Below are 25044 nucleotides of genomic sequence, written 5' to 3' on the forward strand. Positions count from 1 at the left end.
AATTCTGCTGGCAGCATCTTTTCCTCCAAATCAGCGGTTCTCAACCTGTGGGTCCCCAGATGTTGTTGGACTACAACTCCCTTCATCCCTGAGCTCTGGGCTTGCTAGCTAGGGGTGATGGGCGTTGTAGTTCAACAACATCTGGGGACCCACAGGTTGAGAAAGGCTGCTCCAAATGTTTCTCTTGCTCACAGCACAGAAAATGGAGCCTCTCGACGTATTTTGAAAAGCTCCATCCTGTCACGGGATTTGCGTGGCTTCTTCTTGTGTTTTTCTCTTCTTCGATTCGGCACCGCTGCTGCTGCTGCTGCTGTTTTGAGTTTTCTGGCCTGTCGACTCCTCCTGCCCCAAAATCTTAAATGGCTTGCAAGGTTTTTAAGGCCCTGCGGAGAGTGTCTTAAGCATTGGTATTTCCTGTTGTGCGAAGGCCTTTGCAGTAACAAAGTGAGGAGAGCAGGAGAGAGAGAGAGAGAGAGAGAGAGAGAGGGAGGGAGGGCAAGAAAAGAAAATATTTGGATGGTTTTCCTTCCCATTTTCAAGCAGCAGAAAAGAAATATGATAAAACAAAACCCTCACGAAAAGTTCCATTCAAGCTCCCCGGCATGTCAGAGGATCTAGTAAAGTGGGAAGTCTGCCTGCATGGAGCAGAGTCCTTTGCAAACGACCTACTTACACCCTTAACATTTATCCAAAGAGTCACACCATGCACTGAACTGATTTACACTCAAGGCAACCACAGCACTGAACCAGGCCAAAGGGGCCTCTGTCCAGGCATGTCACTATCCCTGACAAGCCACCCAGAGCTGCTGCAGTTTCATCTCTTTTCCTTCCTTCCTTGCAGGACCAGCCCAGGACATTTTGTTGCCTGAGGCGAACCAGAAAATGCCACCTCCCTGCCCGGGCAACCTTTCCCGCCCCCCAGCTGCACATGTGCAAACTCCTCCTTATCACAGAATAAGGAGTTGGAAGGGACCTTAAGGGTCATTTAGTACAGGCATGTCCAACTTCCAAGAGACTGCGATCTGTGAAAAAACAGGCAGTGATCTATTGTTGTTGATAAGGGACACGGGTGGCACTGTGGGTTAAACCACAGCCTAGGTCTTGCCAATCAGGTTGGCAGTTCGAATCCCCGCAATGGGGTGAGCTCCCGTTGCTGGGTCCCTGCTCCTGCCAACCTAGCAGTTCGAAATCACGTCAAGTGCAAGTAGATGAATAGGTACCACTCCGGCGGGAAGGTAAACGGCATTTCCGTGCGCTGCTCTGGTTCGCCAGAAGTGGCTTAATCATGCTGGCCACATGACCTGTACACCGGCTCCCTCGGCCAATAAAGCGAGATAAGTGTCGCAACCCCAGAGTCAGTCATGACTGGACCTAATGGTCAGGGGTCTCTTTAAGTTGTTGATCTGCCACGGACCCCCCACAATCAACCAGTTGATCACTCTTGGACATCCCTGATCTAGTACAACCCCCTGCAATGGAGAAGAGTCCACAACTTCCCGAGAGAGCCAAAAAAACCTGCCCGCCTGACCCTTTAGGGGGCTGAGAAGTCTGAGGCCAGAGTTTTCCAGCGCCCTCCTTCTTACTTTGGACTTGCAGGCTGGACCACTTTAAGAGGAGCCCCAGGTGGCCCTGAGGAGATGAGGGCTTGCTCTCTCCATCAACTGCCCTCGGTTCCAGGTCTCTCTGCTGCTGGCTGCCTGGTCCCTAGAGCCAGAGTCCCCCCCCCACCTCACCCCAAGGCCAGAGGTAGCCAGTTCCAGGCTTGGCAGGGGAGAATCATAGAATCATAGAGTTGGAAGAGAGCACAAGGGCCATCGAGTCCAACCCCCTGCCAAGCAGGAAACACCATCAGAGCACTCCTGACATATGGTTGTCAAGCCTCTGCTTAAAGACCTCCAAAGTAGGAGACTCCACCACACTCCTTGGCAGCAAATTCCACTGTCGAACAGCTCTTACTGTCAGGAAGTTCTTCCTAATGTTTAGGTGGAATCTTCTTTCTTGTAGTTTGGCTCCATTGCTCCGTGTCCGCTTCTCTGGAGCAGCAGAAAACAACCTTTCTCCCTCCTCTATGCGACATCCTTTTATATATTTGAACATGGCTATCATATCACCCCTTAACCTCCTCTTCTCCAGGCTAAACATGCCCAGCTCCCTTAGCCGTTCCTCATAAGGCATCGTTTCCAGGCCTTTGACCATTTTGGTTGCCCTCTTCTGGACATGTTCCAGTTTGTCAGTGTCCTTCTTGAATTGTGGTGCCCGGAACTGGACACAGTACTCCAGGTGAGGTCTGACCAGAGCAGAATACAGTGGCACTATTACTTCCCTTGATCTAGATGCTATACTCCTATTGATGAGGCCCAGAATTGCATTGGAGAGGAGCCTGCTGTTTGGCCACCTGGAGACCGAGCGCAGCAGCCCCCATCACCCCTACTCACTCCCCTCAGAGCCCTTGGGGCAGGGGGGCCAGCCTTGATAGCCCCTTAGTGCTCCCCCCCAAAAAGAGTGCCCTTTGAATTGACTGCGTCAGCCCCCTTCTTTGCAGTGGCTGCTTCAGCCGTCCCATGGTTTTAAACAACAGCATTTTAGCGGGGGGGGGGGGGAGATGAGTAGGGAGATTGCAGGAAGATGACAGATATTTTATAAAATTATGCATAGTGTGGAGAAAGCAGGCCCACAGGGGGGTCATCCAGGGAAGCTGGACCTCTGGAAGATGCAGGGCAGACGAAAGGAAGCCCTTCTTTGCACATCATTGCATACTTGGACTATGGAATTTGCCGCCACAGGATGTGGTCAGTGGCCACAAACTGAGCTTCAAACGGGGGTTAGGAAGAGTCACATAGAATAAGGCTGCCTGCGGAGACTAGTTACGATGGCTATATTAGCTTCCTCAGGAAAGACGCTGCACACCCTGGCATCTTGAGCAGGAGGAAAGCTCTTGTGCTCCTGCCCTGGTAATTGCCAGGGCCATCTGCTAGCCACAGAGGGCTAGAGGGATCCTTCTGACATTCGTATGGCCCTGGAACGTAAGAAGAGGCTGCTGGATCAGGCCAGTGGCCCATCTAGTCCAGTATCCTGCTCTCACGGTGGCAAACCAGATGCAACAAAGGGAAACCAGCAAGGAGGACCCAATCACAAGGGCAACGCTTTCCCCTCCTGTGGTTTCCAGCAACTGGTGTTCAGAAGCAATAAGGCCTCTGACTGTGGAGGCAGAGAATAGCAGCATGTCTAGGAGCCATCAATAGCCCTCTCCTCCTCCATGAATTTGTCTCATCCCCGTATAAAAGCCGTCCAAGTTGGTGGTCATTTCTGCCTCTGACTGTGGGTGAAAGGAGGGATGGTCAGCGATGAAGGGAGCTGTAGCCCAGAACATCTGGAGGGCACCCATTTTGGGAAGGCTGGCCTAGCTAGGAGCAATGTCACGTGAAGAAGAAGAGGAGTTTGGATTTGATATCCCGCTTTATCACTACCCTTGTTGTTGTTGTTTGTTGTTGTTTAGTCGTTTAGTCATGTCCGACTCTTCGTGACCCCCTGGACCAGAGCACACCAGGCACTCCTGTCTTCCACTGCCTCCCTCAGTTTGGTCAGACTCATGCTGGTAGCTTCAAGAACACTGTCTCACCATCTCGTCCTCTGTCGTCCCCTTCTCCTTGTGCCCTCCATCTTTCCCAACATCAGGGTCTTTTCCAGGGAGTCTTCTCTTCTCATAAGGTGGCCAAAGTATTGGCGCCTCAGCTTCAGGATTTGTCCTTCCAGTGAGCACTCAGGGCTCATTTCCTTCAGCATGGATAGGTTTGATCTTCTTGCAGTCCATGGGACTCTCAAGAGTCTCCTCCAGCACCAGAATTCAAAAGCACCCATTCTTTGGCGATCAGCCTTCTTTATGGTCCAGCTCTCACTTCCATACATCACTACTGGGAAAACCATAGCTTTAACTATACAGACCTTTGTTGGCAAGGTGATGTCCCTGCTTTTTAAAATGCTGTCTATTCCTTTCTCCTTTCCCTCCCCCCCCCACAACAAACACTGTGAGGTGAGTGAGGCTGAGAGACTTCAGAGAAGTGTGACTAGCCCAAGATCACCCAGCAGCTGCATGTGGAGGAGCGGGGAATCGAACCCAGTTCACCAGATTATGAGTCCACCGCTCTGAACCACTACACCACACTGGCTCACACTGGCTGACGTGACATCCCTCTCCAGCTATGATTCCTGCCTTGCAGGGGTTTGGTCTAGTTAACCCTTGGGGTCCCTTGCCACTCTGCAGTTCTGTGATTCTGTGCTGCCACTTCAGTGATGAGAGGCAACTTGCCTGTCGGGACGGGAGTCAACTTAGCGTTATGAGGAAGAGGAGGAGTCATGTCCTCGTCATCCTGTGATTCCTGTGCAGGAGAATTTCCCCCATTTTATTTCATCTCTAAATTCATTATTTGCGCAGTTAAAGCTTTGCAGTCTGAAATCTGAACCTTTCCTCATAGAACAGACGGGCTGGTGTGTTTTTTTAAGCAGAAGTATGCACAAGCCTTGTGTTCTCCTACAGTTCCTAGCGCAACTGGAAGGAATGAAATGAACACAGATAAGATACGACACAAGAAACGAAACACAAGGAGATCAGCCAAACGTAGTAATCGCACCAAATCTTTGGTCGAGAAGAGAACAGAAAGATCATTAACTGAAAGCAGAGATTGGCAGGCACAGAGCAAGAACAAGTCAGAAGACAGCGAAGGAAGGCACTGAAAGATGGTTACGTGTTTTCATGTGTTATTAAAATGAAAAAGCCGGAGTGAGCTACTCAGAAGGGCTGGAAGATCTCTGAGTGCTTTAAGAATGCCGAAAGTGTGTTGTTGACTGTAGCTGTGATGGAAAAGGTGGCTGTGATTGCAGCAATGGTCTGATAGGTGGTCATCACCTATGCTGTAAAGGAAGATGCCAGAAAGCATCAAAACGCAGCCTGCCTTTCTCTCTCTCTTATGTTTTTAGGAGGCTGACCCTACATACGTTTGTATGCAATAAAGACCTCTCTTGTCACTTGGAGCCTGCCTCCTTTTCCTTTGGGTTTCTGTGATGGATACCTCCAGATTAAGAACACCTTTTAAAGTTCTCCAACCCCTGGAGTAGATGACTCTTTGGGTTTCTTCCAAAGCTAAAATTTTGTGGTTCTATGACTCCCGTAGCACTGAGCCAGGGCAGGGAAAGTAGAGGATGCACGAAAGCAAGACGTGGGCTTGCAACCTTCTTGAAGTTCCCCCTCTCACCAATAAATAGGGTGTGGTGACTCCTCTGTCTGACAGAAGTCTTGGGTCAGCTGCCATCTGGGGGCCTGGTTTGGCCCATTGGCCACCAGTTCCCCACCACAGATATGTTTGTCATTCTGATTCTGTTACAGCACAGCGTGTGGTATCAAGCAGTAGAATTCAGGTTCTCCAATTTGCTTCTTTGGTTCAGAGCAGGTTTTTAGCCCTTCCGCCTGCAAAGTTTCCTCATATTTATATGCAGAGTTTGTTATTTTTCAGTTCAGGGTGCAAATGTGCTCCTGAAAATGCAACACACAGGCTCCCCACTTTTCCAAACATGAGCAAGTACTGGCGGCACCTTTTTTCATGCTTCTCCACCCCTGAAAGCATCTCTCCGGGCCTCACGTTTATATATTTTGGAGATAACAGATCACATTCCACACCTCCTGCCAGGCGAAGGAAATACCTCTTGCGCATGGCTTCTGAAGCTTCTAATTCTTTAAGGCATTAGAAGTTAGTTTTGCCTCCTGCAAGGCTGAATTAATGAGCACAGCTCTAAGCCAGGAGGGACACCTGATCCGAATGAGAAACAGCAGGGTTGCATGTTAGAAGTCCTGCCCTTATTAACACACACACATAACATGGGATGGTTACATACGTGCTGCTGTAGTTCACAGCCCTGTCATGCAGCCAGACCTTTGGGGGGAGGACAAAGGGAACATCTGGTGGAGAGAGTGAGAGGCCTTTCAAGACTTTCACTATATCCCATTCTCCTATGTGCCATGTCGATGCTGCACAACACACTGTTTAAAAGCATAAAGAGGTCCGCATCCGTTGAAAGAATGTGGGGAGCCTTGCAGGCTATCCCCCCATTGCTCCATAGCCACACTGTCTGTCTATGCAGTCAAAGTGCCTATCTCGGAAGGGGCTCAAAATCCTCTTTGTGGGGAGGGATTCTGCGGGCAGTGAGAGGGTGGGTGGGCACCTGGGTCATCAGCAGGAGGGATACAGACCCCCACAGCCGCCTCCCACCTCATGCATCCACATTCAGTAGGTGGGCTGGTCTGACTCCCCCTGTTGTCAGAACGAGATGGCGCGATCTCAGGGTTGTGCTACAGACAAAGGCGCCTTTTTTAACCCCATTACCTGAAGCTTTAATAGGGCATACTGGGTGGGCACTGTTTTATTTGGAGGGTGGGGTTGTTTTAAATTGTTGTTAAATGTTATATGTTAATTTGGATTTTTTTGTATTTGTGGCCTGGAGTGTTGTTTATGGGCTTTGGTGGGGGGTGTATTGTTTATTAGTTTGTATACGTTAGTATTGTTGACTGTTAATAGAGCCAGTGTGCTGTAGTGGTGAACCGGGTTCGCTTCCGTGCTCCTCCACATTCAGCTGCTGGGTGACCTTGGGCCAGTCACACTTCTCTGAAGTCTCTCAGCCCCACTCACCTCACAGAGTGTTTGTTGTGGGGGAGGAAGGGAAAGAAGATTGATAGCTGCTTTGAGACTCCTTCGGGTAGTGATAAAGCAGGATATCAAATCCAAACTCCTCCTCCTCCTCTTCTTCTTCTTCCTCTTGTTTTGATTATTTCAATTATGTTTTTATTATTTTTATTACGTATTTTGTGTTTTGTAACTTTAAATTATCATCGATGTTGCCATCATCTTCTTTGCTTGTTTTATCTATTTTTCAGGAAGAAGACGACGATGGGCTTCCCAAGAAAAAGTGGCCAACCGTAGACGCCTCCTATTATGGTGGTCGTGGGGTTGGCGGAATTAAGCGGATGGAGGTAGGTGAACACCAAGTTGGAAGATTCCAGACAGATAAGAGGAGAACTCTTTCACGTAGCACATAGTTAAACTGTGGAACTCGCTGCCACTGGAGGCAGTGATGTCCACCAAAGTGGATGGGCCAATTCACGGAGGAGGATGGGTTTGGCTATTCTGAGAACAGGGTGCTGTACTAGATGGACCATTGGCCTGATCCAGCCGGCTCTCCTTAGGCAAGAGACGTGTGCTCTGGAGGGATTGCTGCTGTTGCAAAAAATGATGGGCTCACCCTCTTCTGGATAGGGACTGTAGCTTAGGGTGGAGGAGAGGGGTGTATAACTCTTTCATCTCCATACTGTGTCCCCACCCACATTCCCTTCACCCTGATGCTGACATTTGCCCCCAAACTGCTGTTTGCTGCAAAAAAAAATGCTGTTTTGGCAGGAAAACAGCACAGGGTGTTGAAGGGTTAAATCCAGATTGGGACCACAGCACCGAGAGATGGGATGTGTGTGTTTTCACCCTCTGCTGTGGTTCCGCAGTCTGGATTGGGCCCCCAGAAAGCTGCTTTTTGTGAGAGACAGACAGCAGACCATTGTGAGATAACCTGAAGGCTGAGATTTGTTATGTGTGTTGAGAATTTCCCCCCACCGTCTATCAACATTATGAAGCAAATTTAAGGTCCCCAAAGCCATGTTTTTCTCGTATCACCAATGCAGGAGTGGGGGGACGGGGGACAGTGAGCATCGTAAACGGGCAAATTGAGGGGGGGGATACTTTCCTCTGTTTCTGAGGCCTCACTGCAGGTGGCCTGAAACCCTCTTCCTCTCCAAAATGGACTGAAGGAACCAGAGAAGAGAAACAGCTTGAGCCCCAAGCGAATAGCCATATTTATATGTGATTGCTGGGTCGCAAGGGGCTCTACAGTCCGATGCTTCTATGATTCTGTGAAGGGGACTAAACACTTTGTGGGTGTTTTTAGGTTCGCTGGGGGGAAAGGGGATCCACTGAGGAAGGTGCGAAGCTGGAGAAGGCCAAGAATGCTCGGGTCAAGATGCCGGAGCAAGAATACGAATTCCCAGAGCCCAGGAATCTTGGGAACAACATGCGGAAGTCCTCTTCCCCCCACAAGTGGTACTCTCCAATTAAGGTACCTCTCTTACGTGATATTTTCATTGCAACCCCTGAAACATCCTTCCCCACATTCTAACTGGTTGGGGGGAAAGTGCTAGTGTACAATAAAGTAATAAAAACATAATAAAATCCTGAACAAACAGCCAATGAATGAAACTGATATATAGGCCATAAACCATCTCTGCAGAACACGCTCTGCCCCCTGACCCCGTGCTTGGGTGGCCCCTGCTAATACCCCCCTTCTCCCTCTTGTGACCAAATTCAAGCTGCTGCAACTACTCATTCCCTGCCCCTACGACCAGCTGAAGGATGGGCCTTCAAAAAATCTGGAACGTGATTCCCAAGAATTAAGGAGCATTAAGCACCTAATCACTCATTGACTGACATACGTTAAGTCCGTTCACACTCATCTGGACAACCCAAACTTAGAACAAATGGATCAAAGCCGCCTTCAAATATTCCTCCTCTGTAGAAGTGCCAAAAAATTTCTGGCACACTCAGCAGACTCTGTCCATTAGTGTGCATATGAGGAGATTGCTGAGTAAAATTCCAGCGTAGCTTATTCTGCATCTGCCCTGGTCTGTTCACTTCAGAAATGAGAACTTGCATGCCCTGCTGCGGAAGAAGATATGTTCGCTGTTGGAGTGGATCGCCTGCTTCTTTTGAGGGAGAGGGAAGTTCATGGGGGTCCCTGGAAGGAGGAAGCAAGGTGCACAGATGTGCCTGTATTCTCTCCTGGATTCTGTCCTCTTGCAAAACAGATTTGTATGTTGTGTCACCACCCAGTTAGAAAGTGCCAGGGTTACAGAAGCAACAAAGCACTCCAGACCCCCAGCCTTTCCTCCCACCATTGTTAACTAAGGGCTCTTCCACTCTTCCTTTTGCACCATGGTTTCCAAGCACAGATCTGTGCTTTAAAGCTCTGTGTCCAAGCAATTTTTACTTGTTTGTTTGTTTTCTCCTGGTACTTTCCCTGGGAAAACCCGTGTTTTACTGCTAAATCGGAGCAAACAGCAATCCACTTAAAACCCAGTTGGCCTTTGCTCTAATTCAGTGGTGAAACACAGGTTTTCCTAGAGAAAGTGCTGGGACAGAATAAAAGCCCTCCGACATGGAAGTTTAAAGCCCGGACCTTTGCCTAGAAATGCAACGCAAAAGGAAGTCTGGATGAGGTGGATTTTATCATTCTGCAAGCATCTGTATTTTGGCCTGAAATCAATAAGCTTGTTGAAGTGTTTCTTCTGTCCATGAAATTACATTGCTGCTTAGACCCTGTTGCAATCAGAGTTGTGCTAAAAGATTCCAAAATTCTGTGCCAAGCAAAGCTGGATTCTGTGGCCTGTATGAATTATGCAAACTGAGCATATCTGCATGATTTCCTTACTTCGCATAATTTGTTCTGCTTCTGCCAGTCATGGGAAAGACCCGCCCTCAACCACTGGAAATCCTCCCACCACTCAGGTCTTTAAGACACAAGCACAACTTTGTGAGTATAATGGCTAGAAACCTGCATTTTCAAAAGAAAAGTGGGGTTTTCATGAGCGTGACTCCTCTTCCCAGCTGCACATTTTTCTTTGGAGACAGACAGGCACACAGACAGCAAGAGGAAGAAAAAAATATGTAGCTATGTCAAAGTGAAATGTAGCTCTGCTTATTTTGCAGGCTTTTAGAAGATGACAACCACTCTGCTAAATGGCTGCTTAAGCAATCTTTGTTTCGTTTTCAGGGAAAGCTGGATGCCCTCTGGGTTTTGCTGCGGAAAGGTTACGACCGAGTGTCTGTGATGCGACCACAACCAGGAGACAAGGTATTGTTGCCCTTTTCTAATAACTTGCTCTGAGCAAAAGCCTTGGTGCCCTCCAGATGTTTCGTATGAACTCCCATCACCCCCCCCCACTGGTCGATCCAGAACATCTGCTGAAGTCTGCTCTGGAGGGTGAGCTTGGGAAGACATGCCTGCATCCTCATTGCCATTGGTCAGAGCCACACTATCCTGTGGCTAATGCCAAATAGACAGCAGAGGGAGGGGGAATTCATGAGCAACAAAGTGTAACACGCAGAGTTCATATTGAAAAGGGAAGGGGCAGGAGGAATTACAGAGGCTCCTTTCCACACGAGGGAAATTCTAGAATCTCCACCCTTTGCTCACTCACTTATCATAGGCTATCTGCATGACATTATCATCAAATAATACCACCCCCCTGCACTTTCCCTTCCATGCAGGACTCTGCTTCTTGACTTCAGCACACTTCCAGCTGGTGCCATTTAGGAAATGTAATCAGTTTTAATATTTGTACTAAGGTTTTGGGGTTTTTGGCTTATGCATTTTCAAAAACATATTAGTGCAATTGTGCTTAAACATAGCACAAGCTAAACAACTTATTCTTCAAATGAACATGCTACTTAAATGCCCCCACCAATGCCTGCAAGTGTGGAAGGTTGATGCCGACACAGGAACACGCTAAACCTTCCATTGGAGGGAGTTGGAATAGATTGCCCTTTCATTCCGTTCCAGCTCTACAATTCTATGATTCTAAATGTGGAAAAGCAGCAGAAGTACAATGACTGATTAGCAACCGAAAGCCTGCTCTCTCAGTCTACAGTGGAAATGTGCAACTGTGAATTTGATTCAAAATGTTTCAAGCAGTTTTCTCTTTGTTGAGATCTTCGTTTCCCAAAACTGCAGCTTAGAATGTTTGCTAAGTGGCTGGAGAACTTGATGGAGGGGTTGCAAACAGGACCTCTCCAGCTGCAGCCCCGGGGTTCGTGAGACCAGAAATCTCCCATCGCACAGCAGCTGCATTCTTGGGCGGCTGCTGGCTTGTCTGAGCTTCCCTATGGGAAGTTTCTTGTTTCTTTAAATTCAGTTACACAGAGCTGGTTACAGTCCCTGTGCAGCAATGATGTAACTTGAAGGGTGATGTCATGGACACAAGCAAAGGTTAAAACAACGCCGTAACCGTAGTAGAAGCAGAACCAAAAGCAGGTGGCATTTCTTAGCCAGCCCATCTTCTATAAAGTAGAAGAATAGAAGTTGTTCTTATCCCCTGGCCCTGTGGCTGCAGATATAGTTGTCAAAGAGCATTGACAGTGACCTGATAATGATGCACATTTTTGTTGTCCAGCTCTTGCCTCTGGCCAAATGGGTTTTATGACCTTTTTAAAGGGGGGGGGAAGCTGCCTCCATTAGCTCTCTGGGAAAAAAAGCTGTCCTTGGACTCCTCCAGTCACCTCCCCCCGCCCACCCCAGTTGTCCCCACCCACCTCCATTCCCTCCACCACACTTCTTACTGTTAGACATATGAGTCTGGTTTTCAGATCTCTCAAAAACCATGAAATCTCATCCCAGTTCATAAAAGGCTTCCTCGCTGGCAGTGGCCGGGATCCAGGATGGAAAGGAAACCCAGTCCACCTCTTGCGGCAGGGTGGAAACATCCACACATCTGCCCCCAGCGCCCCTGCTGTCTCCCAGAGACCTAGACACAAATATTCCCAAGTCTGCGTTCAGCATATTTTCTGAAGGACCCTTTGGAGAATTATAAAGAAAACAACCCCCCCCCCAGCTGAGAAACCTTCAAAAGGAAACCTGTGAGAGCTTCAAAAGTGCCACAAAAATGCTCTCCCCCCTTTTGACCAAGTGACGCATTCGCTTTGCAAGCAGTGACATGAAATTTCCATGGATGTAAACATAACATAAAGCAAACGTCCCTCGGGCAGGAAGGAGGCATTAGGCGGTCTGGAGATCGGTTGCTTGGAAAGCACAGATCATATTTCTCCTTTGGAAAAAAAAATAATAATAATTCTGCAGCTGCCAATAAATTCCCCTTTAGGAAGAGGCGGAGATAGTGATGTGTCTTTGCTTCGAGAATGCCTGCTTTCCAGCATTTAGACATGAACACAGATGGCCCTGGTGTCTTCAGAAGGACTGCAAAAATGGCACAGGGAGAGCTGGATGCCTTTGGGGCCCCTGGCAAAGGTGCAAACACATTCTGGTGTTGAGACATGGAAGGCGTGCAAGATTCTTTGTCTGTTCTGTAATCCTCCTGGATTAAGCCAAGAACCATCTAATCCAGGATTCTGTTTCCAGTAGTGGCTAGCTCCTCTAGTCTAGAGTAGGCAGAGCCACCATCCTTCCCCTTGGTTTGCCCCTGACTTCTGTTGCTCTGTTCAGTTTTATGCTGCCTCCGACTGCTTTTGCCTAGTAGCAAGGGCACAGTTGTGCACCTTAAATTTGAATTTACATGAAAACAAGAGTGCATCAGAGCAGATGCTGACTTTCCGTTTTAACCAATGCAGATCTTTCCGTTTTGCCTACTCTCAGGTAGACCATAGAAGTGTGCATGCACACGAAAGCTCATACCAATAATTAACTTAGCTGGTCTCAAAGGTGCTACTGGAAGGATTTTATTTTTATTTTTATTTTATTTTTTTGTTTCGACATTACAATTCAGACAGGGCAGTATCTGGTGCGGGGGTGGGGGGAGCCTGACAATGAAGGCCTCATCCTGTGCAGATTGCGAAACCTTTGACTTGTTTTCTTCATTCTCTGATCCTATTTTCATTCCATGAGCTGCTGACACAAACTCACAAGATGTGTTTCAGGACATTCTGGCCCAGGCTTTTCCTGTCTGATATAAATAAAGAAATCAACAACTCAGAGGCTTCATTAAGAACATAAGGAGAGCCTGTGGGAAACCCACAAGCAAGACCTGAGCCCAAAAGCCTCCTCTCCTCCATTAATTTATCTAATCCCCCTTTTAAAGCCATCTAGGTGGACCTCTCTGCCTCCTGCAGGAGGGAGTTCCTTTGTTTAACAATGCACTGCGTGAAGGAGGACTTCCTTTTATCTGCCCTGAACCTTCCAACATTCAGCTTCATTGGATGCCCATAAGTTCTAGTGTTATGGGACCCAGGTGGCGCTGTGGTCTAAACCACTGAGCCTCTTGGGCTTGCCAATCAGAAGGTTGGCTATTCGAATCCCCATGACGGGGTGAGCTCCCATTGCTCGGCCCCAGCTCCTAACAACCTAGCAGTTCAAAAGCACATCAGTGCAAGTAGATAAATAGGTACCACTCCGGTGGGAAGGTAAATGGCGTTTCCGTGCGCTGCTCTGGTTTTGGTGTTCCAGTGCGCCAGAAGCAGCTTAGTCATGCTGGCCACATAACCCGGAAAAACTGTCTGCAGACAAACGCTGGCTCCCTCAGCCTGTAAAGCAAGATGAGCGTCGTAACCCCAGAGTCATCTGTGACTGGACTTAACTGTCAGGGGTCCTTTACCTTTACCTTTACCTTTTTTATGGAGAGAAGAAGAAACGTTTTTCCCTATCCACTTCCTTCGGACCATGCATAATTTTATAAACTTCTACCATGTTGCCGCTTTTTCATGTTTTCTCCTTTTGCTCTGGCAAAGCAGTTGGCTCAGAACATCAGTGCCAGACTGACGCGTGTCTGTCCAGCTCACTGAGACAGACCTCGGATGAACATCCATTCACGTGCCCATTGGAAATCTCAGCCCCTTGCCTTGCAATTGGCTCTCACAGACTACTTTAAGGTCAGGTCAGACTTCTCTTGCTCATCGCCACAGGCAAAAATTCAAACAATCTCATAGAAGCAATAAACAGCAGATCACATTTGCAAATACAAATACCGAAAATACACAGAACACAAGACTGGTTTATGGATAACACTAAGATATAGGTTGTTTGCCATGAGTTGCCCTCAGATGAACCAACAAACCATGGCTTCAACACAAATAAACGAATACTTGCCCGCAAGGCCACAACAGACTTCAGGACTTTATGGTGGGTAAAGGTAAAGGGACCCCTGACCATTAGGTCCAGTCGTGGACGACTTTGGGGTTGCGGCGCTCATCTCGCTTTATTGGCCAAGGGAGCCTGCGTACAGCTTCCGGGTCATGTGGCCAGCATGAATAAGCCGCTTCTGGCGAACCAGAGCAGCGCACGGAAACACCGTTTACCTTCCCACCGGAGCGGTACCTATTTATCTACTTGCACTTTGACGTGCTTTTGAACTGCTAGGTTGGCAGGAGCAGGGACCAAGCAACGGGAGCTCACCCCGTCGCAGGGATTTGAACCGCCGACCTTCTGGTCGGCAAGTCCTAGGTTGTGTGGTTTAACCCACAGTGCCACCCGCGTCCCTTTTATGGTGGGTAGGGAAGTAATAACTGAGTAATAACTGTGGGCACAGTCCAAGTCACACGAAACTCTGAGATTCTCAGCTGTCCTGGAAGGCCCTCCTTATCCTGACCCTCCTTGATTGCTCCAGTCTCTTGCTTCTACCAGTTCCCAGCTTGTCCCTTCTGCTAACTGCTCAGTGTCCCACCACCAGGCTCCAGGCCCTAAGGCAGCCTTTCTCAACCTGTGGGTCCCCAGATGTTGTTGAACTACAACTCCCATCACCCCTGGCTAGCAAGGCCAGAGCTCAGGGATGATGGGAGTCGTAGTCCAACAATATCTGGGGACCCACAGGTTGAGAACCACTGCATAAGATATCATCCCTGGGGACTCTTGGGTTGGCGGCTCAGCCAGCTGCTCTCCTCACCCAACCGAGCCCTGACTTAATTGTTGTTGTTACTTGCCTTCCTTGCATTGCGTGGCAGGTAGATGACACGTGTGGTCCCTTCCAACTCTATGGTTCTCTACTTGCTTTAACTGATTTGCAAGGCAAAGGCTAGAACCAGTTTTCTAGCTTCATTTTGGGCAGACAAAAGAGGTTGTGAAATTTTCTTTTCGCAGCGTCAAATCTGGAAATGGGCTGAGTTTGCCAGCACCGTCCAGCTGCTTCCAATCATTCTGGAGGAGGCCGGGTCACATGGGATTCCTGTGGTCTCCTCGCATTCTAAAGGGACTAGGTTTTGCAATTTTGCCTGCATTAATGAGGTTATTTTTGTGTTCCAGATAATAGACCAAATGGCGGGTGTTCTCCGCCCCCGCCCCCTTAATTGAGTCCTGTTTTCACCCCAAAGGTATAACCTGCCCCTAATATAAAAAGCTCATTATCAGGAATGGGAACTTGGGAGGGGGGCACTTTTAATTATGGTGGCGCCCGCTTGTGGCATTTTATAGTTTTGTCTTGCATTTCCATCATAAACATGGTTTTTAAAGGAATTTACTAGCCAACCATAAAAACTTGCCTTAAGGGAAACTTAAAGCTGTCAGAAGATTTCATCCCTCCTTCCCCCTTTATTTAAACAACAACAACAGCAACAATTTAATGCAGATGGCACAGAAGCTGATGAAAAAATGGTTATTAATAAAGGAGGTTGTATTATTAATAGCTCCCATAGAGCTTTTTTCTTTTTAAAAAACTGAGATTCTTTGGAAGTTGCATGCTACACCGAGCGTTGCATTCTGCAGCCTTCCTGCACTGCTGAAGACTTGTGGCACACACTCTGCCTATTCCCAGGCCTCGTATCACTCTGCCTTTGCTCAATTCCTGCAATGCAGGGAGTGGGTTGGACTAGATGACCTTTGGGGTGCCCTTCCAACTGTACAGTTCTGTTGTTGAAAGTGGATGCCTGTGTGAAGGGGGGGGGCAGAGAGTGCATAGGAGCATCCAGTGGTCACTTGGTGTGGGATTGGCTTTATAAAATGAGAACGGAATATTAGGAAATAATTTATTTGCTGACGGGGATTAAGCCACTCTGTTTCAGCACCTGCAAAATCCCCAATTTTTCTTCTAGTTAAAGGAGATATTAAACCCATTTATGTCACACCTGGATGACATTTTTTATTTCAGGCCTCATAAATCTGACTAGCTAATAAAATGACAAATTTCACCGAATTGCTAGTAAGGGTCATTACTGATGCTGTGAAAATATATTGAAATGTTTGTTAGGGTTAAAGCAGAGTGTGTGGGGGGGAGCAGCCCATAGACCCCCTCCCTGGGAACCTGATTCTGCTGTGTTTGTATAGATAGAGTAACCCTTTTGATTACTCATTCCTGCTTGAGGAGCAAAGAACCACCTGTGTGAGTCAGAGACTTTGGCTTTTAAATTCTTTTTTTGTGCACTTAAATAAAGCTATTATGTGGCTTTTTTTACTATTCCAACTAAAATAATATGTATGTTGGTATATAGACCCTTGGCGAATATAAGGCAGAACGTATAACTCAAAAGGCCACAGCTCTGCCAAAATATACTGAGCTCACTATGGATAATCACAGTGTATAAATAAATGCTTTTAGGATGCAATCCTGTGCATACTTACCTGAGAGTAGGCTCCACTAAATTAATTGAGTCAGGCTAGATAGATAGATAGATAGATAGATAGATAGATAGATGAGTTAATTATAAATGCAAGCTTCTTGTACTGGTGTCTGGGAGGAGGGGGCACAGTGGCCCCCAAAATTTATCACTTGCCCCTTCTCTTTAGATGTCCCCTGCTTCCTGCATGGCTTCCACCCACTTTGCTCACAGGCGTAATCCTTAGACTTTCTCTGACAGCTGATGGGTGTAGAGATCATTTGCTTGGGGCCACCACTTCTTCCGGGACGCGGGTGGCGCTGTGGGTTAAACCACTGAGCCGAGGACTTGCCAATCAGAAGGTCGGCGGTTCGAATCCCCGCGGCGGGATGAGCTCCCGTTGCTCGGTCCTGCCAACCTAGCAGTTCAAAAGCATGAAGTGCAAGTAGATAAATAGGCAGGAAGGTAAACGGCACTTCCATGCGCTGCTCTGGTTCACCAGAAGTGGCTTAGTCATGCTGGCCACATGAGCCGGAAGCTGTACGCCGGCTCCCTCGGCCAATAAAGCAAGATGAGTGCCGCAACCCCAGAGTCGGTCACGACTGGACCTATTGCTCAGGGGTCCCTTTACCTTTACCAGTTCTTCCTATAAACAATTCTGCCATTTGTGCGGGACTTGGAGGTGCAGCCCAGGGGTTCATGAGGGGGAGCTGACAGGCACCCAAGGGGAACCCTCAGGAAGCATCCCTTTCCCGGAGGCAGAAGTGGCCAATGTTTTTGGCCCAGTGAGCATCACATTGGGACTGCTACGGTACTGCAATGGGCACCAGTCACAAAATAGCTGCCCCAAGGATGTGGTGCCATGGCTGCCACACCTAAAGGAGCAGAAAGAGACAGGACCACAGAATTGCTCACTCTTCTTCTGCACCGACCCCTGCTATGTTCTTTCACAGGCAGAAGCTCTTTGCTTTTGGGTATGTTTAGTTAGAGTCGGGGATGCTTCGCCTGGAAATGATAAGACTGAGAGGAGAGACGACAGCCATCTTCAGATATCTCACATGGAAGAGGGAGCCGGCTTGTTTTCTGCGCCTTTGGAGGGCAAGACTCAAACCAGTGCCTTCAAGTTACCAGAAAGGAGATTCCAATTAGGAAGAGCTCTGCGAAGGCAAGAGTTCTGCCGAGTTTCGAAATGGCGTCTCTCCTCTTTTGTTGTTGTGGTCCATTTCCCATTAATGAAAAATTAATCCAAATGTTAGCTCTTTTCCTGGAACTCCCTCACCCCATGGGCAAAAGCTGTGTGCTCTCTCTCTCTCTCTCAACAAGAGCTCAGGAGCTGCTCTCTGGTTCTGGTCCTCTGCAGGATTCAGGAGAGGAAGGGAATGAGGGTGCCCATGCCCTGGCTGGCGACCAGCAGTAGCAGAACTAGGGGAAAAAGAGGGTGGAAGGATCTCTCCCCCTTTCCAGAATGAGCCAGCAGCCAAACAGCCTTCTCCTGGCAGGGAGAAGTGGAAGGAGGCAGGAATTTCCTTCACATAAGACTCTCTCTTTCGTGAGAGAGGGGGTGGGGTGGGGGGAGACCTCTGGGAAAAAGCGAGTGGGAGTTGGGTATATTTAGCCTGCAGAAGAGGCGACTGAGAGCCATCTCCAAATACCCAAAGAGCTGCCACATGGAAGGAGGAGCGAGCTTGTTTTCTGTGGGATCTGAACCAATGGATTCCAATGGCAAGAAAGGAGATTCTGAGTAAATATTAGCAAGAACTTTCTGACAGTAAGAGCTGTTTGAGAGTGGAGGAGACTTTTATGGAAGGTGGCGGACTCACCTTCACTAGAAGTTTTTTAACAGGTTGAATCTGTCAGGGATTCTGCAGTATGGTTACCAGACGTCCCCGTTTCCCGGGGAAAGTCCCTGGATTTACAAATCTGTCCCCAGACAAAATCCGTCCCCGGAATGTCCCCAGATTTCATTTAATGTACCCTGATTTATATTTTAAGTGTTGTAGATTTATTAGTAGGGGATGAATGTTGCGTGATTAGTTCAATGGCACAAGACACATCATATGGGGACTTCTGTCGAGGCAAAATGGCAGGCGCCATGGCAGTGAGCAGCTCCTGAAGCCAGCCAATGCCAACTGCGCTACCCGGCTAGCTCCGGGCTGCTGAGACTGCCACTGGTGAGGGGGAACTGGGGACACCCGGTGCGTCAACTGGGGGAACCACTGACTCCCCCTGCCCTCGTGACCCAAATCAAGCCGGGAGCAAGAGCACCTAGCCAACTGCCCAGCGGCACTTCGGGGCCAGGAAAACCCCGGAGCCAACGCAGGGAGGAGGAGAGGAGGGGAAGGAGAAGGGAGAGAGAGAAAGAGGAAGGAGGAAAAAGAGGGGAGCCCTGACCTTGCCGCGCCACTGCCGCTGAGGAGGAGAGGTAGGAGAGCACTGGGAGGGCAAGGACATGTGGCCGAACCCAGGCCCGACCCAAGCCTACTCCATGGCAGATAGCGCTCCAAGAGATCAGGCTGGAGCCCAGAGGAAGGCTGCGTGACAGAGGAGACCACAGAAGAGAAGATATTACTTCTTCTTTTTTTAAAAAAAGAGCTTTTTAAAAAATAACTCCCCCCCCCTCTTTCCAAAAATAAAAAAGTGTCCCCGGATTCTTTGAAAAAAAATCTGGTAACCTTATTCTACAGTTATGATTCCTTCATTGCAGGGAGTTGGACTAGATAAAGCTTTGGGTCCCCTCAGAGGAGGAGAACTCAGGAAAAGCACTCAATCCTGAGTGGAAATTTAGTTGCAGCTTTGAAGCTGTACCTTTCAGTGGAGGAACTGGTAGTGCTCGCCACTGCCCACCTGGAAACAACCCTAGATATCCATGTCATATATGAATGAATCAATTTTATACCAGTTTGATTGCCATGACTTCTTGCCAAGAAATTTTAAGAACTGTAGTTCATTCAAGGTGCTGAGAATTCTCTGTTAGTGCACTAGAAAACCCTTCAAACAAAAACCAAAATTCCCCAGCAGGGAAGCGAGCAGTATATGACTCTGGGATGTTGATTGGGCTTGGAGCGCATATTTTGCCTTAGATTATGGGAGAAGCAGATTTGGATTTCTCCTCTAGGTTTCTCTTGCCACCACAGCCAGAACTTTCCTTCCCTGTGCTTAGAGCTGTATCTTCTCTCTACATAAAGTAAGTGTTGGAGCAGATCCTAAAACAGCAGCAACCTCAGCTTGCTTGGGATAGTATAAAGGGTCAAAGGCCAGCTGTGTGGGATTAGCACAGAGGTCTTGGATTAATTTTTGTATAAGGTTCTAAACCCTGGAGCCTCTCTGTTTCCCCTTTCAGTTATCTTGTGCATGGTCCTGGGTCCCTTGTCAAGTTTAGCATGAAAAAGTTTTGAACAATGGAGAGAGATCTAGCTCAGTGGCAGTTGAACTGTGGCCACGTGTGGCGCATAGAATCATGGAAGGGCCCCAAGGATGGTCTAGTCCAGGGGTCTGCAACCTTTAAGACAAAAAGAGCCACTTGGACCCGTTTCCGAAGAAAAAAAACCTGGGAGCCGCAAAACCATTGCGACATTTAAAACAAATATAACACTGCATATGTTGTTTCTTACCTTAATGCTATATATACAGGATCGTAACGCACGCACCGCCCCCATGCGACGTCACAGCCAGTACAGCGCCCGCCACAGCGGGGAGTGTTGGGGCGCACAATGCACCTTCTCCCCTCGCTAGTATCTGCCCCGGAGCCGCGGCAAAGGTGTAAAAGAGCCACATGCGGCTCCGGAGCCGCGGGTTGCAGACCCCTGGTGTGCCGTGGGAAAAATTGAAAAATTCAAAAGATTTTTTTTTAAAATAATGTCACATTTTCGCCCACTAGGCGGGCGCCGGACTGTGTCCACCCTATTTTCCATCCGTCCTGGGTGGGGATCAGATCGGATGGGATCGGATGAGAGCGGACAGGCGGTCCGCTCTCATCCGATTCCCCATAGAGAGCAGCGGGGCTCTGACATCTCCCTCTCCGCACACAGTGCGGAGACGGAGCTGTCATCCGCCGGCTCAGCGGGGATCAGCGGATCGATCCCCGCTGAGCAGAGAACGGTCTGCAACGTTTTTGTTTGCCATTAAAGAAAAAAATATTAAACCATGCTTGAATGTCGGAACTGGTTACTAAAATTTTTGAATCTCACCACTGATGTTAAGTGTTTGAATCATAGAATCATAGAATGATAGAGTTGGAAGAGACCACAAGGGCCATTGAGTCCAACCCCCTGCCAAGCAGGAAACACCATCAGAGCACTCCTGACATATGGTTGTCAAGCCTCTGCTTAAAGACCTCCAAAGAAGGAGACTCCACCACACTCCTTGGCAGCAAATTCCACTGTCGAACAGCTCTTACTGTCAGGAAGTTCTTCCTAATGTTTAGGTGGAATCGTTTGTGTTTATTTGATTTGTGTTTATTTGATTCCTATTCAAGAGAATTACTTTATATATAGTCAATATAGGCACAGAGTTAATTTTTTTAACATTTTCTAATGGTGGTGTGCCTCGTTATTTTTTTCATGAAACAAGTGTGCCTTTGCCCAAAAAAGGTTGAAAAAAAACTGGTCTAGTCCAACTGCCTGCACTGCAGGAATCTCCACTAAAGCATCCATGACAAATGCATGAAGAAGGCTTCAACTTCAGCGCTTTCCAAACCTGGTAGCTTCCTGATAGCCCAGTTGTGCTGCAGTTGTCATCCTGAACATCTGGGGGAGGCAATCAAAGATGGAGGCTGGGATATTCTTCTCATTATTCATTTCATTTCTATACTACTTTATATTTTCTAAGTAGAAGAAGAAAATCTCAAAGCAGTTTACAGCCTAGATTAAAACGTCAAATAAAACAATCCAGAATAAAACTTTACAGAAGAAAGTCAAGTACACATTCAAAGCAACCCTATTAATAGGAAACAAAAAGATTATCTTAAAGATTTCAAAATAAAATATTACTAAAGGAAATCAAATATAAAATGCATGTTTAAAAGAGCGTAATTGGCAAGGGAACAAAATATTATCATATTATCATAATATAGTAATGGGCTGCTGTAAGTACAGTGGTACCTCGGGTTACAGATGCTTCAGGTTACAGAGTCCACTAACCCAGAAATATTACCTCAGGTTAAGAACTTTGCTTCAGGATGAGAACAGAAATCGCGTGGTGGCAGCGGGAGGCCCCAAAGTGGTACCTCAGGTTAAGAACAGTTTCAGGTTAAGAACGGACCTCCGGAACGAATTAAGTTCTTAACCCAAGGTACCACTGTACACTTCTCTATGTCCATAAGAACATCAGAAGAACCTGCCGGTTGAAGCCAGTGGCACATCCAGGCCAGCATCCTGGTCTCGCAACCAGATGCCTGTGGGAAGCAAATGGGCCCCTTTTCCTCTTGTGGTGTCCAGCAACTGGTATTCAGAAGTATTGCCATAGTAGCTGAATGCATCTAATCCTCTTTTAAAGCCATCCAAATTAGTGGCCACCACCACTTCCTGTGACAGTGAGTTCCACAGTTTAGCTTTATTTTCTCTCTCCGGGATCTCCCAACTTTCAGTTTCATAGGATGTCCACAAGTTACAGGGGAGGGGAAGAAACTTTTCTCTATCTGCTTTCTCCATGCCAGGCATAATTTTATAAACGTCTATCATTTCGCCTCTTAATTGCCTTTACTTTTATCTAAAAACAAAAAAGAAAAACAAATAAAATAAATAAATAAAAACAAATAAATATATAAATAATAATATAAATAATAAATAAATAATATAAATAATATAAATAAATGATATAAATAAATAATATAAATAAATAAAATAAATAATATAAATAAATAAATAAATAAAAATAAATAAATAAATAAATAAATAAATAAAGTTTTATTTACTTTTATCCAAAGGCTGCAACCTTTCTGTACTGTATAGATTCCCTTGACCATTTCAGTTGTCCTCTTCTGAACCTTTTCCAACTTTACAGTACTGGCTTGTTTTGTGGCCACGGCCCAGGAAGCACAAACCCTCCTTCGTTTCTGCGTCCTGTTATAAGATTGTTCAGACCCCTGTTTGTTTTAACATCCTGCTGGTGAACTTAAAGGCGGCCCGTTTCTTCTTGGGTCAGCTTTTCACGGTGGTCAGAATTGCAGAAGAATGTCCCTCTTCTCCCGTGAGCCAAGAGTTCCTCTCCTGGGAAGAAGGGCTGTTTTCTTCACCTGAGGAAGAAGAGTAGCAAACCAAAGCGGGCATCCCATTTCTTTCCCAGGTCGACCTAAAAACCTCCCCACATCTTTCCAGCTGCTGCATCTATTTTAACCACTCTCCCCACATCCTTTTCCCTTCCTCCTCCAAGCACTGAAGGGAAGTCCATCCAGGCTGCAGTCTCCCCTTCAGCCAAGCATGGTCCCCTGGAGCAAAGATTTCTAGACTCTGCTCTGCACTCACATAAAGAGCATGTATAAAATCTGCTCTTTCACAGAACTCACCTTGGTCTGCCATCTTGCTTGCTGAACAGGTCTGCACCTGCTCAGTTTCAGGATCCACTTCAATGTCCACTGGTTCCCACATGTTGCCATTTAAGGCGCTGGATTGGCAGGAAAACGAACGGGAGGTGGGGGGGTGGAATTCATATGCTTCCCTGATGCAAGATTGCCAAGAAAAACCATGCCCCATAAACATTTTATTAGATTTTGATTGCAGCTCTGCTTGGGTTCCAGTTGGATCAATGAAGGCGACCACTTCATCGTTCTTACTGCCCCAGCTGAATACTTTTTCAGGCAAAGCAATCCTAAGCATTATTTATCTCTGGCTCCGTTTCCCTTGGCCGCCGTCTTTTTTATTATTAAAAACTTGGACATAAATAAAGAAAATAATGCAGCTGCTACTTCTTATCCTCCTCTATCAAGAGGCAGAGTTAACACTGAACAAATGAGAGCTTTTTACTTCTTTACAAGCCCACAATGCCCGGGACTTAGCAAACTCTTTCTAAGCAAAATCTGAACAGGCAGCATATGTCCAATCGATGTTGATAGGAGTGGCTAATCTGCCTGCTCCTTCCTGCACAGCCTTAGAATCATAGAACTGTGGAGTTGGAAGGTACCCAAAGGTCATCTAGTCCAACCCCCTGCCCCAAAGGGGTTTCCTTTGCAATCCAGCCTGCCAGCCCCTGCATTGCCATCGGCTGCCCAGTTGACACGCAGAGCTACACATGGTGGAGTCTCCCTCTTCTAGGGCCGGTCGGGTGTGCTTGGTACAAACCTTCCCCCTTCACCAAAAAGCTCACACACTTCCCAGCTGCTGCTTCTTTCTTCCTCTCTTGTAAACGTGCCAAAGGATATTTGTACTCCCTAAACACAACTCAGTCTGCAGCAATTCATTCCAACAGGCCTTTACATCTCCGTGTTGTTGTTTTTTCTGCTGCATAAAATTTGTTGCGGTTGACTTTCAGTCCTCAAGCATCGCTGAACCCACAAGCCAGGCTCCCAGCACAGGCCCAGTGATTTCAGTGGCCCTAAAGTGCACTTAACTCTGTTTTCGGATTGACCATTTACTTATACGAGTCGCAGAAATCTGTGCTGAAACAATTTTAAGACCTGCAATCTGAGCCTGCAGAGCAACAGTAAAATCCAGGCTCTGAAGCTGAGAGAGCTTTAGCACTTGGGATCGTTTTGCACAATCAGTGGTATTGTGTAGAAATATTAATGTCTGAATTTTGTTACCATATTGGCTACAAAACCTTCTGAGAGCCAAATGCCAGAACACAGACTTTGAAGTCCAGATATTGACTTGAGTCAAGCTTAATTTGCAATGGCGAATTTGTCATTTGTAGTGAGGTTTGCCAGGGCTCAGCCCCAACATCTGTTCTCAACTCCTGAGTGGCTAGAAAGCATGAGCTGTGTTGGCCGAGATGTGTGAGAGTTGTAGCGCTTGGGAAAGGCTGTGATTTAAATCACGATTTAAATTACTAATCAGTAAGACTTGATTTAAATCAAATTTTCTTACAGAAAGACATTCCTGCTGGTATAATCTTAATATTTACAATCAGATGAGGGTTTTATTTTTGGAATAATAAATTTTCAGAGTAGTTTTTACAGTTACATCAAAAATTACTGATTTGGTTATACTATTAGAAATACATAGATAATTATGAAATTTTGGTGAGGTTTAATAAGTTAACTGTTTATATTTGGGCAACTTTTCTGCTGTGCTTTATTGGAAGGAGAAAAATAATCATTTCCTTAATAACCATTTCCTTAAAAACTTAGACTGAGTTTCAGCACACATGAAAAACTTAAAACAAATCCTTATTTCCTGATGAATAGCCTTTGGACTATAATGTAACTTAAATAGAAAACTATCTTTAGAAAGACTTTTTTCCTCCAAAAGCATTTTATTTTAAAAATCCAATTTAAATTAAAAAAAGGATTTAAATAAAAAATATCTTATTTAAATTTTTTTAAATCCATTTTTTTAATTAAAAAAATCATTGATTTTTATCCACACTGATATTGCATCATGTGGAATAGTGTATTGCTGCCCCAATCCATACCTGAGTTTATCTGAGATGGGTGGGCTTGGCTGAAGTGAGAGTGAAGCAGATGGGTTTCACAACATCTCAGCTGGCTTGATTCACCAACGTTCAAAGGGAACTTTCCCTTGTCAAGAGAAGTGTTTGGTTGGATTTAAAGCTGTCC

General features: G+C 46.8%; 1 protein-coding gene across 1 annotated transcript in view; it reads left to right on the forward strand.

Moving 5' to 3' along the window:
* The window catches only part of ANTXR1 (ANTXR cell adhesion molecule 1), a 126481-nt gene that overhangs the window by 95551 nt on the left and 5886 nt on the right, over window positions 1-25044 (forward strand). Inside the window, exons 15-17 of the mRNA XM_082230144.1 lie at window positions 6923-7018; window positions 7981-8148; window positions 9859-9939. Of these exons, the coding sequence (XP_082086270.1) occupies window positions 6923-7018; window positions 7981-8148; window positions 9859-9939 (345 nt within the window). The remainder of the gene's footprint in view (window positions 1-6922; window positions 7019-7980; window positions 8149-9858; window positions 9940-25044) is intronic.

Source organism: Podarcis vaucheri, assembly GCF_965113315.1.
Source record: "Podarcis vaucheri genome assembly, chromosome: 7".
In the NCBI taxonomy this organism is placed as follows: Eukaryota; Metazoa; Chordata; class Lepidosauria; order Squamata; family Lacertidae; genus Podarcis; species Podarcis vaucheri.